The sequence below is a fragment of the Octopus bimaculoides genome, chromosome 2 (genome assembly GCF_001194135.2).
Source record: "Octopus bimaculoides isolate UCB-OBI-ISO-001 chromosome 2, ASM119413v2, whole genome shotgun sequence".
Lineage (NCBI taxonomy): Eukaryota > Metazoa > Mollusca > Cephalopoda > Octopoda > Octopodidae > Octopus > Octopus bimaculoides.
Genome location: NC_068982.1, coordinates 143,927,463 through 143,943,742, shown reverse-complemented (window position 1 = coordinate 143,943,742; position 16,280 = coordinate 143,927,463). Strand labels below are relative to the sequence as shown.

Genomic DNA, 16,280 nt, shown 5'->3' with positions numbered 1-16,280 from the left:
GGGTGAATAGTTTCATGAAGGTGTGAAGGGGAGTGACAGATGGACAGAGATGGGAATAGAGATGAATGCAGTCTATACACCAGACTAAAATAGTAGTTTTCTATATGTTAGGCTAAAGTGGTGGCTCTTTGTGTGCCAGTCAATAATAGTAGTTTTTCCCATATACCTGACTGTAATAGTATCTGTGTGTACCAGACATTAGAAGTAGCTCTATCATTACCAGATTGTAGTAGTCACTTTATATATCAGACATCAAAAGTAGTTTTATAGTCCACACACTAATTACTTTATATCATGCTTTCTTTAAAAGCATAATTAGAGGAATTGGGCAATAAATGCTATAATTTGTAAGAACTTCCCAGATTGGTTGAAAAGTAGATGAAACCCCAGACTGAAGACTTGGACTAAATAGTTGCAACTGAGTGGGCTCTTCTAAAGACATTCTCAAGAGTCAGGTTGGAATGTCAAAACAAACTGCAGATTAAATCTACCACTGCCAAATATAAACTAGTAGTGTGTCATATTATGTTATACATTATAAGTTGATTCTCTATGTTCAGTGAATCATGGAGGCCATTTGTGAACAATAAATTTGTACAATTTTATTGATGGAAAAAATTTCTAAAAACACAATGTAAATAATGAAAACGTTTTGAAAATAAAAATGCTTGTCATTACAATCAACCCCCCACCCCACCTCCAGTACAACCTTCACATACATCCCTACTGCTGGTGTCGCCACTACCACTATTAGGCTCTATTTTTGTATTTTTCTTCATCATCATTATCACCACTACCACCATTATCATAAGCACTACCACTATCAACAGTACTATTGTTGCCATAATCTTCATCACTGCCACCATCATCAGGAACCTCAACAGGCTATGTGACCTGTTAGAGATGTAAAATCTTCCCCCAATCTCAGTCGATTGTCTTAAATCAGGGGTTTTCAAACTGTGGTCTGCGGACCACAGGGGGTCCGCAAAGACAAGACAGGGGGTCTGTAGACAGCAAATACTTTTTATGGGAAATTTGATTTTATATATGTTTTTTAATCGAAATCTTTTAATTGACAATAAACCTATTTGTTAAATACTGTTAAATAAATAAATGTAAAAATATATGTTATTTTAAGCAAATATTTATGTATAAATTTCATAAGCGTTTATAAGGGGGTCCCTAAGGTAAAGCCTGAAATATAAAGAGGTCCGAAAGTCAAAAGTTTGAAAACCCCTGTCTTAAATAATGAAAGGATGAATAAAATAATATAGTTCTATAAAACCCTGAAAAGACAGCTAAAGCATCTTTCTATGGGTTGGCTCAATCAATGCTAACCTGAGCCTAAACAGCAGCAACAACAACCACATCATCAATACCATTAGGTCAAACATCACTCACACCATCATCATTATCATCCCCAACACCTTCACCATGACTTCCAGCCACTTCCACCACCATTACATCACCAACACCTCCATCATCACGAATCAGCTGACATCCAGCATTGTACTTCTTTTTCAAGCCATCAATCGATGAAATATGTACTCACCATCAAACCTATATCTAATCCTTGCTCGTCTAAAGCATAGGCAACGTCAATTGTGACACTGGATTCTTGTAACACCATGTTCAATAGATCTCTGATCACTGAGTTAGGAGGCAGATTTTCACCTGAATCGGATCCAACAGGTGAACACTGGATCTAGAAAAATTCATAACAAAACATTTATTGTTTACAAACATTATTGATTTTATTTTTTTTCCAACAGAATACTATGTTAGCTGATATATTTTTCCTTATTTAAAGAAAACCAAATTATGAAAATGCTTTCCATTTTCTCTCTCTTCATACACAAACACACAAACACATACTTACCATCATATAAAGGAAATGACAGAGGACCAAGATATGTGACACAGTCCTTAATGCCCTGTTTGTATCAATAAAATATTTAAGTTAATATATACTTCAAGATCTCCCCAGTTTTCTCTTATTGTAGAAATAATTACGGAAGGTTTTGTTATAACCATTTAAAAAAAAAATTTGTAAAGATCAGGAAGATGCTGCTATGTCTTTATCTTAAACAATATCACTGGACTTTAAATTTTCAAACAGTTGAAACTAGGTCTATACATATAGATAAAACATTCGCGCATACGCGCACGTGCACAGACACACACACATACACAGATAAATACTTACATCAAGTATGAATGGTCGAAAACTGGAATCTATAGTGAGATCAATGTGTATCAATTGGAAGCAATTTGGACACCTGAGAAATAAAAATAGAATAAAATCAAATATTCTATATTTTTGAGATGAGGAATTATGCACATTATTTACAATGGACAGATAAATGTCCTCACCTTGTTTGTTGTTACCACAATGTTTCAACTGATGTACGCTTCAGCCTTCATCAGGTGTTCTGGTGGAATTTTGAACCCAACCCTTTATTATGTCTATACTTGAACATATTAGTCCCTATTGAGGAGGTAGCCATAAAGACACCAAAAGCTCAGGGAGATGAACTAAGGTGGAAAGTGAGACAGGTATTAGAGAAAGTGAAACTTCCCAAACCAAACATCACTAAGGAAGAAAAGTTCGCTATCAAAACATTACAGATTGACAGTTCCATCACAATACTTCCAGTGGACAAGAGCAATGCTACAGTGAGGATGAACAAGTCTGAATACTCTGAAAAATTGGCAAGTCTCATTAGTTACAGCAAAATAAAGACCCATCTCTGAAAACAGAGAGAAAGTTATCACAGATCTTAATCAAGAAGAAGGATCACTTCATACCTATGAAGTTCAGACAACTGACCCAACACTACAGTAAGCTGCCACATATGTATGGTCTCCCTAAGATTCATAAGGATAGAATTCCATAAGGACCTATAGTGAGCTGTAGAGTTTTGGTATGTCTTCCGCTGAGCTGATTCTTTGTGAATATAGTTAATCCATTAGCAGGTATGTCAACATCATATGTGAAGAATTCCACTCACTTCACAAAATTGATCAAGGATATCCCACCTGGATCCAATCAGATGGTTAGTCTAGATGTGATAAGTCTGTTTACCGAAGTCCCAACTGATGAAGCACTCAATGATTCAAAACAAATTAGTGACAGACACCTCTCTAAAAGAACACACTAGTATACCAACAGGAAACTTACTTCAGAGTAGATACTGATATATATCGACAAGAAGAGGGTTTAGCTATGGGTTTGCTGCTATCACCAGTAATATATACATGGAATACTTTGAGAATTTGGCTTTAGGATCAACGCCACTAAAGCCAACCTTATGGCTTTGATATGTTGATGACATTTTTATACTCTGGCCCCCACCAGGAGGATGTCCAAGTGCTGCTAGATCATGTGAACTCAATAAAGCCATCCATACAGTTCACAATGGAAAAGGATAAAGACAATCAGCTGGCATTCCTGGATGTATTAATAACACACACTGTGTATAGGGTTCAGGACATTTGTATACTGCAAGCCAATCTTCACTGGATAATAACTCAACTTCAATTCCCACCATCCATACAGTATAAAGAGAGGGATTGCTCAGTGCCTAAAACATTGAGCAAAGACTATAAGTAGTGATCTTGATACATGCCATGAAGAAATGATCAAGCTAAGAAACAATCTGCCATGCATCAACTACCCAGAAAGCATACTATCCACTCCAATTAAAAAAAAGAGAGAGGATGAAACCCATAAACTGACCACAGTCTGTCTACCCTTTATCAAAGCCTCTCAGAAAAGATACAAAAGTTATGTGGTCCATATGACATCAGGACAATATTCAGAAGTAATACAACATTTCACAAATATCTCCTCCAAGTAAAACCACCCATAGAAAAATATATGACCAAAAATTGCATGTACTCCATACCATGCAGTTGTGGTAGGTTATACAAAGGCAAAACATGTCACTCCCTTAAAATAAGGGTAGAGGAACATTGTAAAGCTGTGACATGAGGAGATATTGAAAAATTGGGTATAGCCGATCATGTATGGAAAAACAGAGACCACCTTCCTCTGTGGGATGAAGTTAAAATAATAGACAGAGATCACCACTGGAAAATACGAAAATTAAAAGAGGCAGCACATATGCAAGGATACAATAACCTCCTAAGCAGACCTAGTGCAGATATGGATGTAATATGGAAACCAGTATTAAGGAAAGATAAAATAATAGGTTTATAAGCCCCCAAATTCACTGTGTAATTGCACACGGACATATAGTGTAAGCTACTAACCCTTGGATTCTGAGTTCAATCCCATGCAAGGACTTGAGAAATAATATTAACAAAAAATAACATCAGCAGAAAAAGAATACCTTAGGAATGATTACAGAGTACCCCGTTAATCAAATAAAGGATTGGGTTCGAAATTCCACCAGAAGGCTGGAGAGTACATCAGTCAAAACGTTGTGGTAACAACAAACAAGGTGAGGACACCTATCCATCCATTGTAAATAAAATCAAATATATGTTCAAGCAACTTGGTGGTTGGTTTCAGCTCTTGATTTGTAATTGTAAAATCTGTAATAGGATTAGAATTGCATAGCATTGCATACAACTCTTTTCAGAACCTCCCCTAAGAATTTACCCATTGTCCATCTCCTCCTCTAAAAAGTGAAAAAAAGTGAACTTGGCAAAATTTATATCTAAAGTACCATTACATAAGTACATTAATGGATATATGCACATGAAATCCTTGTTAACCAAAAGGCATCTAGACAATTGCCAGAATACTGAAATATGTTTTTATGAAGGCCTTAAGAACATCTGTAATGTTTGTGAAAAAGATTATTGTCATAAACTTACAATTCCACAATTACAAGGGGGCTTCTTGACACTCAGAAGTCTGTTGTCAGATTTGAATGTCACATCATACTTAGCTCACAGTATTCTGCTGTCCTATGCATGTCATAATGGTTTTGGTGTTAACTGTTAATGTTTCATTTAGAATATTCCACTCACAATTAGGAATAGTTACAACTGAGACAGTGGATGAATTTTACTTTTCTTTTATTCTACAATGTTAAGTGACTTTAGTCAAATTCCTACAACTAAAATAAAATTAGTCATTGACTTATATTGTTTTTTTCCTAACCATTTAATTATTTCTAGTCAGTTTTTTAATGCTGTCTTTATTGAATGTGTCAGCAGTAACTTAACTTTAGAAACAATCTTATTTTAAAGATTAATTGAATTACTTGAAACAATTCATAAAGACAAATTATAAAATATATTTTGATAAATGAAAATAATCATTTTTTTAAATATTTGTTTTCCCAAGCTAACAAATATCAAACAGGTTTTCTTTAAGGGATTTTCTGTTGTTGCCAATCTCTCGGGATTGAGGATGATTGTTCACCAGAATTAATTTCTGTGGGCCTGCATGTGACTGTGTAGAACACAAAAATGGGTCATCTTCAGCATCAATTATACAATGTATAGTAGCAGCAGCAGTAGCAGAAAATGTGTTGTTCATGCAGCTGTTTTAATATTCTTGGATTGTATTATAAAGCAGCAGATGGTTTATAGCTAATTTCTTTTGGTTCAAAGTGAATGGCAATCTACTTTGGTTAATCAATGTCACATGTCATGAAGTTTCTTTGAAGATTTTTTTTTTCTTTTTGAGGAAACAATGTTTGGTAACTATTATTTAAAAGCAAGAACAGATAATAAAATATGACATATAGCCTGAAACATTAGATGAGATAGTATCAAGCATCAGAATATTGATTTGACATTCAAGAAGATAATGTTCAAAGAATATTGATTTCAAAATAAGTAATGGTTCACCTAAACCCATTTATTGTCTTAAAATCACACTTCCAACCATGCTTGATCTAGTTACGAGGAGAATCCTACTTCCTTTTTCACCTGTTGCCAGAACCAAATTCTCCAACTGTAATTTGGAAAATTGTTTTAGAACACAAGATAACAATTGATCAAAGACAAGTGGTTCTCTGAGGAACTGTTCAGAATTTACTCAAGTTTTTCAGTTTTCTTTTTTCTCTGTTATTTTTAACACTATCAACAGGTGTTAGCAAGTATTAGATTGACTTTCTGTCTTTAGTAAAGTCATCATTTTTTCTGAAGGGTTAGATGAGGAGAGTTTAGAGAAATTATTCCTGGTATACTTCAAGCAATTAATGACATCTTAGCTTGGACAGCTGCAATTTATAAATATAAATGATTCTCTGTATACCTGATGTAGTCTTTAAATATCATGCTTGTACCATTTCACTGAAGAAACACATTCAAGCGTGATTCATCATCATCATCAGCATCATCATTATTATCCTTATTATCATTTAACGTCCATTTTCCATGCTGGCATGGGTTGGATGGTTTGACCAGAGCTGGTAAGGCAGGGACTGCACCAGGCTCCATTGTCTGTTCTGACTTGGTTTCTATAGTTAGATGCCCTTCCTAACACCAACCACTCCACAGAGTGTACTGAGTGCTTTTTGGGTGGCTCCAGCACCAATGCTTTTAATGTGGCATCCAGCACAAGTGGTTTTTATGTGGCACAGCACCAGTATCAATTCTGCACTGGCAGATGGGTCTTCTTGAGTACAACAATGTACCAGATATTTCAGTTCTTAGTCATTTCCTTTGTGAGGCTCAGTGTCTTGAGGTCAACCTTCAGTACTTCATCCCATGTCTTCCTGGGTCTCCTTCTTCCACAAGTGTATCTTTGTGTAAAATAAAATTTTCTTTAGATTCCAGAATACATTTCTTCTTTTTTTTTCAGAATTTTATCTTATATGTGCATGCACAGCATTTACATTATGTTTGTTCTAAACATTTACAAAAGCAATAAAATAAGGATTCAATGCTTGTATTTATTAGAAGTAAAAAAAAAAATCTTGTTTGTAATTTATTAAAACTTATTACAAATTCTCATAACATTTGAGATGCAGGGGAAATGCGTCAGTATATCTGGTTTCAGCAAACTTTTTGACACTTCATAACAGACTGCACTATAGAGAAATATAACAGAAAGTGAATATAACAGTTTTGTGTGTTCTTAAATTATTGAAATTATTCTGCAATGATGTAATTCTTTAACTCATAATGTTTTATGTGTTTACAGTCAAGTCAAACTGTTACTTACATTGATTTCTAGTTACTACAGAAAGTTTACAGCAAAATAGCACAGTACCTAACCAACTTATTGTTGGTTAGGTACTGTGTTGGTTAGGTACTATGCTTTTTTCCCCCGCTTTTTTCCCCCTTTTTTTCTGTGAATCAAACTTAGGTGGCATCTATTTCCATAATGGATTTTCAATCATAAACTTTCAATTCATATAATGTTAAGCATACTTGCATTTTTAGATAATACTTGTGAAAGATGTCTTTAGTATGCCCTGTCTACTTGATTGTTTGTCTGTCTGTCTGTCTGTCTCTCTCTCTCTCACACACACACACAAACACACACAAAAAAAAAATGCTGTACAGGAGTATTATGGAACCACCACAACTGCTGCCTCTACTGCCTCCATCTCATTATCCCTGATGTGGCACTGTATTTTTTTAATGTTATACTGAAGTATTTTCTAGAATTCACACCTAGAATTATTTTATCACTTCACTTTAAATAGTCACAATTAAGAAAGTTAATCTTTTTTTAGCATAACTTTAATTGGGTTTTTAAGGCAATGTTAGTTAGTCAGGATACATATAAAATTCTAATAAAATTTTAAAATTACAGAATCTACTCACAGAATATTTTTACTTTTAACTTTATTGGACTGAGTGATGAGAGTTTCAGCCAACATCAGCAAGGAGACAATCTCCATCTTCAAGAAAGAAAGCAACTTTTCCGCTGATGATTGTCCATAACTGTTATGAATTCTCAGCAGTAAATTCCAAAGTTTCCCAGCTTTATTTGTAATCTGTTTGTGAAAATTGAAAACTATATATTAGGAATACTCAACAAAATTTTGAAGTGTTTTTAGAAAAATGAAAAATGGTAAATAAAAATTTAATCCAGTTTGGCCTTTATTTATTTATTTATTTAGTCTTTCCATTAACACAAATTTTGCATTTTAATATCACCGCTTTGAAAAATCTTAACTCTGAGGTTTCTTTACAAGAATTTTAAGAAATGTATATAAAAAATTAAGTCAGCTACCTGAAAATAATTGTTTTATCTACTTATTTTATTCTTGATGTGAAATTGTGTGCTGAAACAGATTTTGCCTATAATAAAGGGTCATTTTACCAATAATAAACTCACAGACAGGTTCTATTTAACTTCTTTTTCTTTGATAGTCAACTAGTCAACCGTTTTAATTGATTGTTTTATGAACGATTTGGTCAATTAACCAGCTAGTTTTGTCAGAGTTTTTTCATTGTTATTTTAGACCACATTAATGACATTCCTCTCTAATCCAGATGTGTCTGTCTCCTAGCTTACAGATTCTATATTTATATTTATGGGGATGCAAGTGAGAATGTTTTAGAGAGAGAGAGAGAGAGAGAGAGAGTGCATGCATATTCATGTATATGTATAATGTGGATTCTGAGAGAAGTGTGGGTTGTTAAACATTTGTTTATTTTAGAAACATTTATTTTATGATTAATATATTTTCCTTTGTGAATGGACTGAGTGTATGTTGGTATGGACATTCAAATCTATTTGGTTTACTTATTTTGGAGAAAGCACAGATCAAATTACAATTTAAAGACCCCCTTCACCTTTCATTCTAATAACTCAAGAGAATAAGAAATTTATCTTCAAACGTACTACACTTCACACATGCATATGCAGAGCATATAAGCATACATTCATGCAAAATAACAGATGTAGGGTTATTAACATATTAATGTATATTTACTATCTGAACACTCATGCCAATGTATTTTTACTAACCTATGGGTTTATAATTTTTTGTTTGAAGGGGTAGTGGTGATAGGAGCAGATTAACATGTCTGCCACAATATCTGATTTATACGATATTCATTGACCAATTTAATGTGAAGATGCTTGTGTAAGGTGATATGCATCAGCAATACATAAGTATGTATACATATATATATGCAGAAAGAGGCATATGCAAAGTGGTATGCATCAGCAATACATGGGTATGCATATACTTGTGGATTCATAAATGATATTATATAGATCTGGAGTGGAGATGGATGTCATTGAAGAGACCAGGAATGACATCGAAAGGATTACAACAAACTTAGATGATTGATTGACTGAATGATTAATCAAACAAATGATTAGTTAATTGGTTAAATGGTTAACTAATTGACTAATAATAACAAAAGAAGTGAAATATAACCTGTGCATGTGTTTATTATTGGCTTAATGACCCTCCCACAACACAAAGATGTATTTAATTGCTTTATTTGAATATTATGTAAAATATTTTTATTTGATAGCAATTAGCATAAGTATGTTAAATACTGAACTTAATATTTAAGAGGTCAGTGGAACAAAACTCTCAGTTTGACAAAGTACATTAGATTAAGTATCCAGCCCTAAAAGAAGTTCAAAATCTCCAGAACTTCTCTCCTCAGGCTGACATTTAAATGAATGTAAGATGGAAATAATAAAATAGGTCCTTAATATGATATATTTCATGTTAATTTCTAATATTCGCAACAAGGATAGAAATTATGGGAAAATAGTAGGTCATCTCATCATTATCATCATCTAGTTAAACTTGCTACTATCAAAAGTACATAAGTAAAACATATTAAAAAAAAGGAAAATATGCTAAAGAGTAGGAAGTATTGTGGTAAAATATGAAGTAGGGAAAATAGCATTATTTTGTGTCATTCATCTCCTTCCTATGGTATAAGGTTGATAAAATAAGTAGCAGTTATTATTTTTGATTATATGCATGTATGAATGTATGTATTTATGTATATATTTATGTACACACACACACACACACACACACACACACATACACACACACACACACACACACACACACACACACACACACACACACACACACACACACACACACACACACACACACATATCTGTCCCCCATAAATTTATGGCTTTTCTGTTGATGAAATACTTTATAATTTTGGATAAGTTATAAGGTAGATCTTTCTTGCTATAGAATCACAGATAGCCAAGAGGAAATAGTCAAGGGATCAGTGGTTCAATTACTGTTATAAGTGGTACAATAATTTGTGGTCATTGGTTGTTTTTAGTGATTTGGTCAGGAGGGAAGAGTAATGTCCTTGAACTTCACAGGTTATCCAAGACTTGTGATATTGGATAAGGTTAAAGTTGAAGACTGGTAAGATTGATCCAGTTGAGTTCATTTAGTCCTAAATTGGAATTACAAGCAATACAATACACAGTGTTATTGCAGTTAGCAGTAGTAACGTAAAAAATAGTGAGTATTTTGGTAGCTTTCATTTTTTTCGTCAGTGAAACAGTATTGTCTCTATCATAAAGTTTATCTCACATCCACATAATGTTACAGATATCAGAGATAATCAATGGCCCTGAGGATTCTTGTGCTTTAAAAAAGTCCATATATCCATATTCTCAGCCCTCTATTTTTAGGAGGCTCATTGGGGTAGTAGAGTTGTCAGGCACCTTTTCCATAGAGTTCTATCAGAAACAACCAATATTATACTTTCTTACTGGACTCTCAAGTGTGACCAACTGAGATTATGGATATTATCTGACCATATCATTTTTGGTTTACCTCTAGCTCTGCTACTGGTTGGCTCAGCTTGAAGAAACTGTCATGTGATTCTTTCCTGTGACATTTTCATTGCATGTCCATAGTACTGGAACTGTGACTCCTCAGAGTGGAGAAATAGTGGCTTGACCTGAAGGGACTCTTTGATTTCTGAGCTACATACCCTGTCAAGTAATGTTGCTCTAGAGATCATTCAAAGGAATCCTATTTTGGCCCTTTGTTTTGAAAAGAATTTCAAGTTTTACTTGTGTTAATCTACAAAATGAAGACATATCTACTACATAACAATTGAAGTCTACAATGAGCAACATGTAACCACCACTTCAATGGTCCTTAGCTCTAAATCTTTTAAGACCTCAAGAAATTTTCAAGACAAATGCTTAACTCAGATTTTGTAATCTGTGAAACAGAGAAGAGATAAATATTTCCTTGGACATTATATTAATTTATTGTACGAAACCTTTACCCACAGATAATCTGGGAGATTTTACCTGCAACAGAGATTTGAAATCATGATTCATATGCAGGAGGTGTAAAACTTCATCTGCTCAACTGTTTCATTACTTAGATTTGTGGTAAGGTGAATTGGATCATTGAGAAGAGTGTGTCTTGGTCAGTAACAGAGACGATGAACTCAAATAGACAATCCTTAAGTCTTTCAGGCTAAAGTCATTTAGATGGAAGCAGCTATGGCTGTCTCTGCTGACAATCAACAGAGTCTTTATGTGGTCACTCAATATACATGAAATAACAATCAAATTGCTCTCAACTCACACCCTACCACCCTAAAAAAAAAAAAATTGGATAATGTAATCTGGAAAGACAAAATGATCATAGTTAATATAACTTTGATCAAATGTCTATAGGATCATGGCTGACCTAACTAAACAACCACATAAACAAGTTTTTATAATTGAAAACTATAAAATGAGCTAAGGGAAATAACTCAAGTGGGCCAAGGATATACATTTAGATAAATAAACTAAGTGATGTAATGAAAAAAAAAATTAACTGATATTTCTCTTTTAGTAGGAAAATGAAAGAATAAATGACAATTGTTAGTCCTACTTAAAGAAAAGGGAAAATAATTTATAAAAAATAATAAGTAATCTCTCAAAGTTAATTTAACTGCTTAGAAGAAGGAAAGTCTTATCTTTGTTTGCAATGGACATCCTGATATTTTACATTCTAATTTAATGATAAAAAGCATCTGTGCCAGTGCCATGTATAAAGCTCCTATGCTGGAGCCCGTGTAAAAATGCACCCAGTACACTCTGTAGAGTGGTTGGTTTGGGAAGGACATCCAGCCGCAGAAACCAATCCAAAACACATGACTGAAATTCAATGTACTTCTCTAGCTTACCAGCTCTAGCCAAACTATCCAATCTATGCCAGAATGGAAAACAGACATTAAATGATGATGGTGGTGGTGGTGGTGGTGGTGGTGGTGATGATGATGATGATGATGATGATGATGATGATGATGATGATAGCTTGTTAGAAGAAATATGAGAACCAAAATACTGACCTTTAAGTATTTCACACCATCATCTTCTTGTAATTGTAATATCTTGATATGTGTATGAAGATATGTTCTCAGAGGGTGCATTGAAGTAACAGAGATATAGACTCTAAGAAACAGTGGCTCACCATCGATTAGTAATAAATCTTTAGGAATCTCTTGGAATATAATATCGGATGAAGGTTTGCTGAAGAAGAATAGTATATGCACTTATACATATATTTATATATACATATATATATAATATTTATTTAAGGCTGAATCTGCATGATTTGCTATTCAAAATTTCTGATTCTTGATCATCAGTTAACTGAATATTGGGGACATGAAACACCAAATAGTGACTCATATAAACTCCTCACTGAATTTATATTATTCCACTCTACTTAACAGTATTGAGTATTTTCCCCCCTTTCATTGTGATTCATCTTATGTAAATCTATAGTATCTATATGTATACACATACTTGTTTAATAATCCATGACTAAGAAAAAACAGGTGTACAAATATTTGTCAATTGAGTAGGTATAATAATAGTGGTTTGAAATTTTGGCTCAAGGCCAGCTATTTTAGGAGAGGGGGCAAGTTTATTACATCGACCCCAGTGCTCAACTGGTTGCCTGGCATGCTTATGATTCTATCAGCTCACCATCTTAATTGGTATATTAATATTTGCAAGATACAAGGTGGTGAGCTGGCAGAATCATTAAGCATGATGGGCAAAATGCTTTGAGGCATTTTGCCCATCTTCACATTCTGAGTCCAAATTCCACCAAAGTTGACTTTGCCTTTAATCATTTCAGGGTCAATAAAAGGAGTACCAGTTGTGCCAAAATTTGAAATCAATATTTATGTAATGCAGTATTATAGATCCATTTCAGCTGATTTTGCCAATTGATTTTGTACATGAAAGTATAAGGAAACCAATTTTGGCACTCATCAAAAGGGTTTAGTCAAGATAGGCTTTCCCTAACTCTCATGTACACAACCAATTTGTAAAATTGTCTGAAATGGATTTGTAATACTATATTGTATAAATATTAATTCCTATACTCTTTTACTCTTTTACTTGTTTCAGTCTTTTGACTGTGGCCATGCTGGAGCACCGCCTTTAGTCGAGCAAATCGACACCAGGACTTATTCTTTAGAAGCCTAGTACTTATTCTATCGGTCTCTTTCGCCGAACCACTAAGTTACGGGAACATAAACACACCAGCATCGGTTGTCAAGCGATGTTGGGGGGACAAACACAGACACACAAACACATACACGCATAAATATATATATATACATATATACGACGGGCTTCTTTCAGTTTCCGTCTACCAAATCCACTCACAAGGCTTTGGTCGGTCCGAGGTTATAGTAGAAGACACTTTCCCAAGATGCCACGCAGTGGGACTGAACCCGGGACCATGTGGTTGGTAAGCAAGCTACTTACCACACAGCCACTCCTGTATTAATATGCACCCCTATACATACCTACACATGCACATACTCACACACGCACATGCATGCATGTATGTATGTATGTATAGCCATTCATCCATCCATCTATCTCTCTCTCTCTCTCTCTCTCTATATATATATATATATATATATATATACATACATACATACATACATACATACATATATATTAAATTTGCAGGATCTGATAGAATCATGGTATTCAAATAACAAAGACACCCAGGTGGAGCCTGGGATAGTGCACCTATGCACTAGCAGAGTGTACGGACAGTCACATACTTTCTAAAGTAAATATGGATTTGTCCTTCTACTTATGCATACATTCACAAGTACTGACCAAACCACAACTTATACATGAAGTCACACAGGAGTACACTCCAGCACACATTCCACAGCCCACTGTATGCTCAAGAGCCAATGCAGGGAAGATTCTGAGTGTGGTGAAGTATAAACAATAACACAGATGGGCTGAGGTTCACTCCAGGTATTTCAGATGTGTTCTACACACACACACAGAAGTGAAGTGAAAGAGACCTCTATCAATTTTGATGATGATCAATTGAACTAAATTCTCACTGTGTTTGTAACTAATCGGCAGAGTGTTTCACAGGTATATGTACTCTTAATACAATCTACAGGCAGACTCAGCATGACAACATTCAGCAAAGCATGTGACAGATTCAGTGCAATACAGTATTTGATAAGACCGGACACTTCAATTACAAATACAGTCCATGTGACAACTTCTGTTTAATTTCACTCACAAAGATTGAGTCAATCTGGGGCTATGGTAAAAAGATGCTTGCTCAAAATGCCGCAATGTAGGACTGAATCAGGATGTCTTGCATAAAAGATGCTTGCTCAAATTTCCTCAATGTGGGACTGAATCACGATCTCTTGCAGAGTATAGAATTGACTAAGGAATAAGCATTAATGTTCAGAGAATACACACACTAATATGTGCACACACACACACTTGATAGGGAGAGGAGAAAGAGAGTGAAAGATATTTATAAAATCAACTTGAGAGAGAGAGAGAGAAAAGGGAGAGAGAGAGAGAGAGAAAAGGGAGAGAGAGAGAGAGAAAAGGGAGAGAGAGAGAGAGAGAGAGAAAAGGGAGAGAGAGAAAAGGGAGAGAGAGAGAGAGGTGAAAATTCGATGTAGAATGAAAGAATGTTTGTGAGAGGAATATATGTGATGTTGAGGAGATGCAATGTCTTCGTGAATGGTATTGAGAAAGTAATTAATTTGACAGAGGATAGTATAAACATATACATAAAAATACAGATGCGTATTCACATGTGCAGACACAGAGGCAAAGCATCAACACAAACAACCCTCCCTTACACACAACCCTCTCATACACACACACATAAACACACACAGCAAAACACATAACACTTCAGCCCATATATACACATGCACAGACATATGCAAACACTCATACCCATTACATATACACATACACAAATGTATATACACTTACACAAATAACCATAATATACATAAACACAGACACACCTACACATTTACACACACAGACATGTATATGTATCTATACATACACACACACACACACACACACTCACACACATATACACATGCACATACACAATGCCAAAGATGAAAATTTTGCTTTGAATTAATTTCAGTTTTTTTTTTTATTGCTTTCTTTTCTGTTCTTTTGTGACTTGAAATTTCAAATGGATAAAAACATGTTTTTCATGAACTAAAACTGAGATAGTGGAGAAGAAGCAAATCAAAAAAACAACAACGACAACAACAACAATACCTAAGTTGAAATTCAAACTTACATGGAAAACAAAATTTACCACAATAATAAAACAATGAAATAAAAATAAATTAAAACAAAACAAAACAAAAAATTATTTCGACATTTATTGAACTTTCAGTTTCAGAAGATTTTGACCTGATTTCAATTTATGAGAACATTGAGTTTGAAAATTCATAAAGCTATGCTCAATCCTAGTAAAGAAAAGCAATTAAGCAGTGTTTGACATAATGGCTTTTCTATGTTTTGTTAAGTGATGATGATGATGGTGGTGCTGTTTGAAGAGATTAAATAGAATCCGGATTTAAAATCAAAGCATTATGTCAGTATTCAGCCAGTTAAAAATATATGGTGGGTGTGTTTCGTTTGTACCCATCCTACATCAGATGTCATAACCTTCATATCCTGTTATGTCTTAAATCAGATTTTGATATTTACTTGAAACATTGCAATGCCCCTTTATGTATATCGTTTTCTATGTCTTAGATTATTCACTTCAGCATTTTGTACTAAGTTTAATGGGTTTTTAAAAAAATTTCTTTAAAACATTTCCTGTTTCTCTCTTTTTATATCTTTTTCTTCTTCTTGCTGTTGACAATGCAGCTGGGTTAGTAAATTCCAAGCAGTATGACACAATCAAATATAATGTCATTAGATAATTGTGCAAATATGCACTAGATGATGTAGTGCTTCCAAATATTTTTTGAGTGTCTAGCTGAATATACATTTGCTACATAAATCAAAGGCCTCAGAATATATATATATATATATA

General features: G+C 34.2%; 1 protein-coding gene across 1 annotated transcript in view; it reads right to left on the bottom strand.

Moving 5' to 3' along the window:
- Positions 1-16,280, bottom strand: part of LOC106881078 (cadherin-like and PC-esterase domain-containing protein 1) — a 174,928-nt gene that overhangs the window by 24,671 nt on the left and 133,977 nt on the right. The window contains exons 8-11 of the mRNA XM_014931294.2: positions 12,253-12,433; positions 7,759-7,931; positions 2,207-2,279; positions 1,553-1,705 (exon numbers count right to left, since the gene is read on the bottom strand). Of these exons, the coding sequence (XP_014786780.1) occupies positions 1,553-1,705; positions 2,207-2,279; positions 7,759-7,931; positions 12,253-12,433 (580 nt within the window). The remainder of the gene's footprint in view (positions 1-1,552; positions 1,706-2,206; positions 2,280-7,758; positions 7,932-12,252; positions 12,434-16,280) is intronic.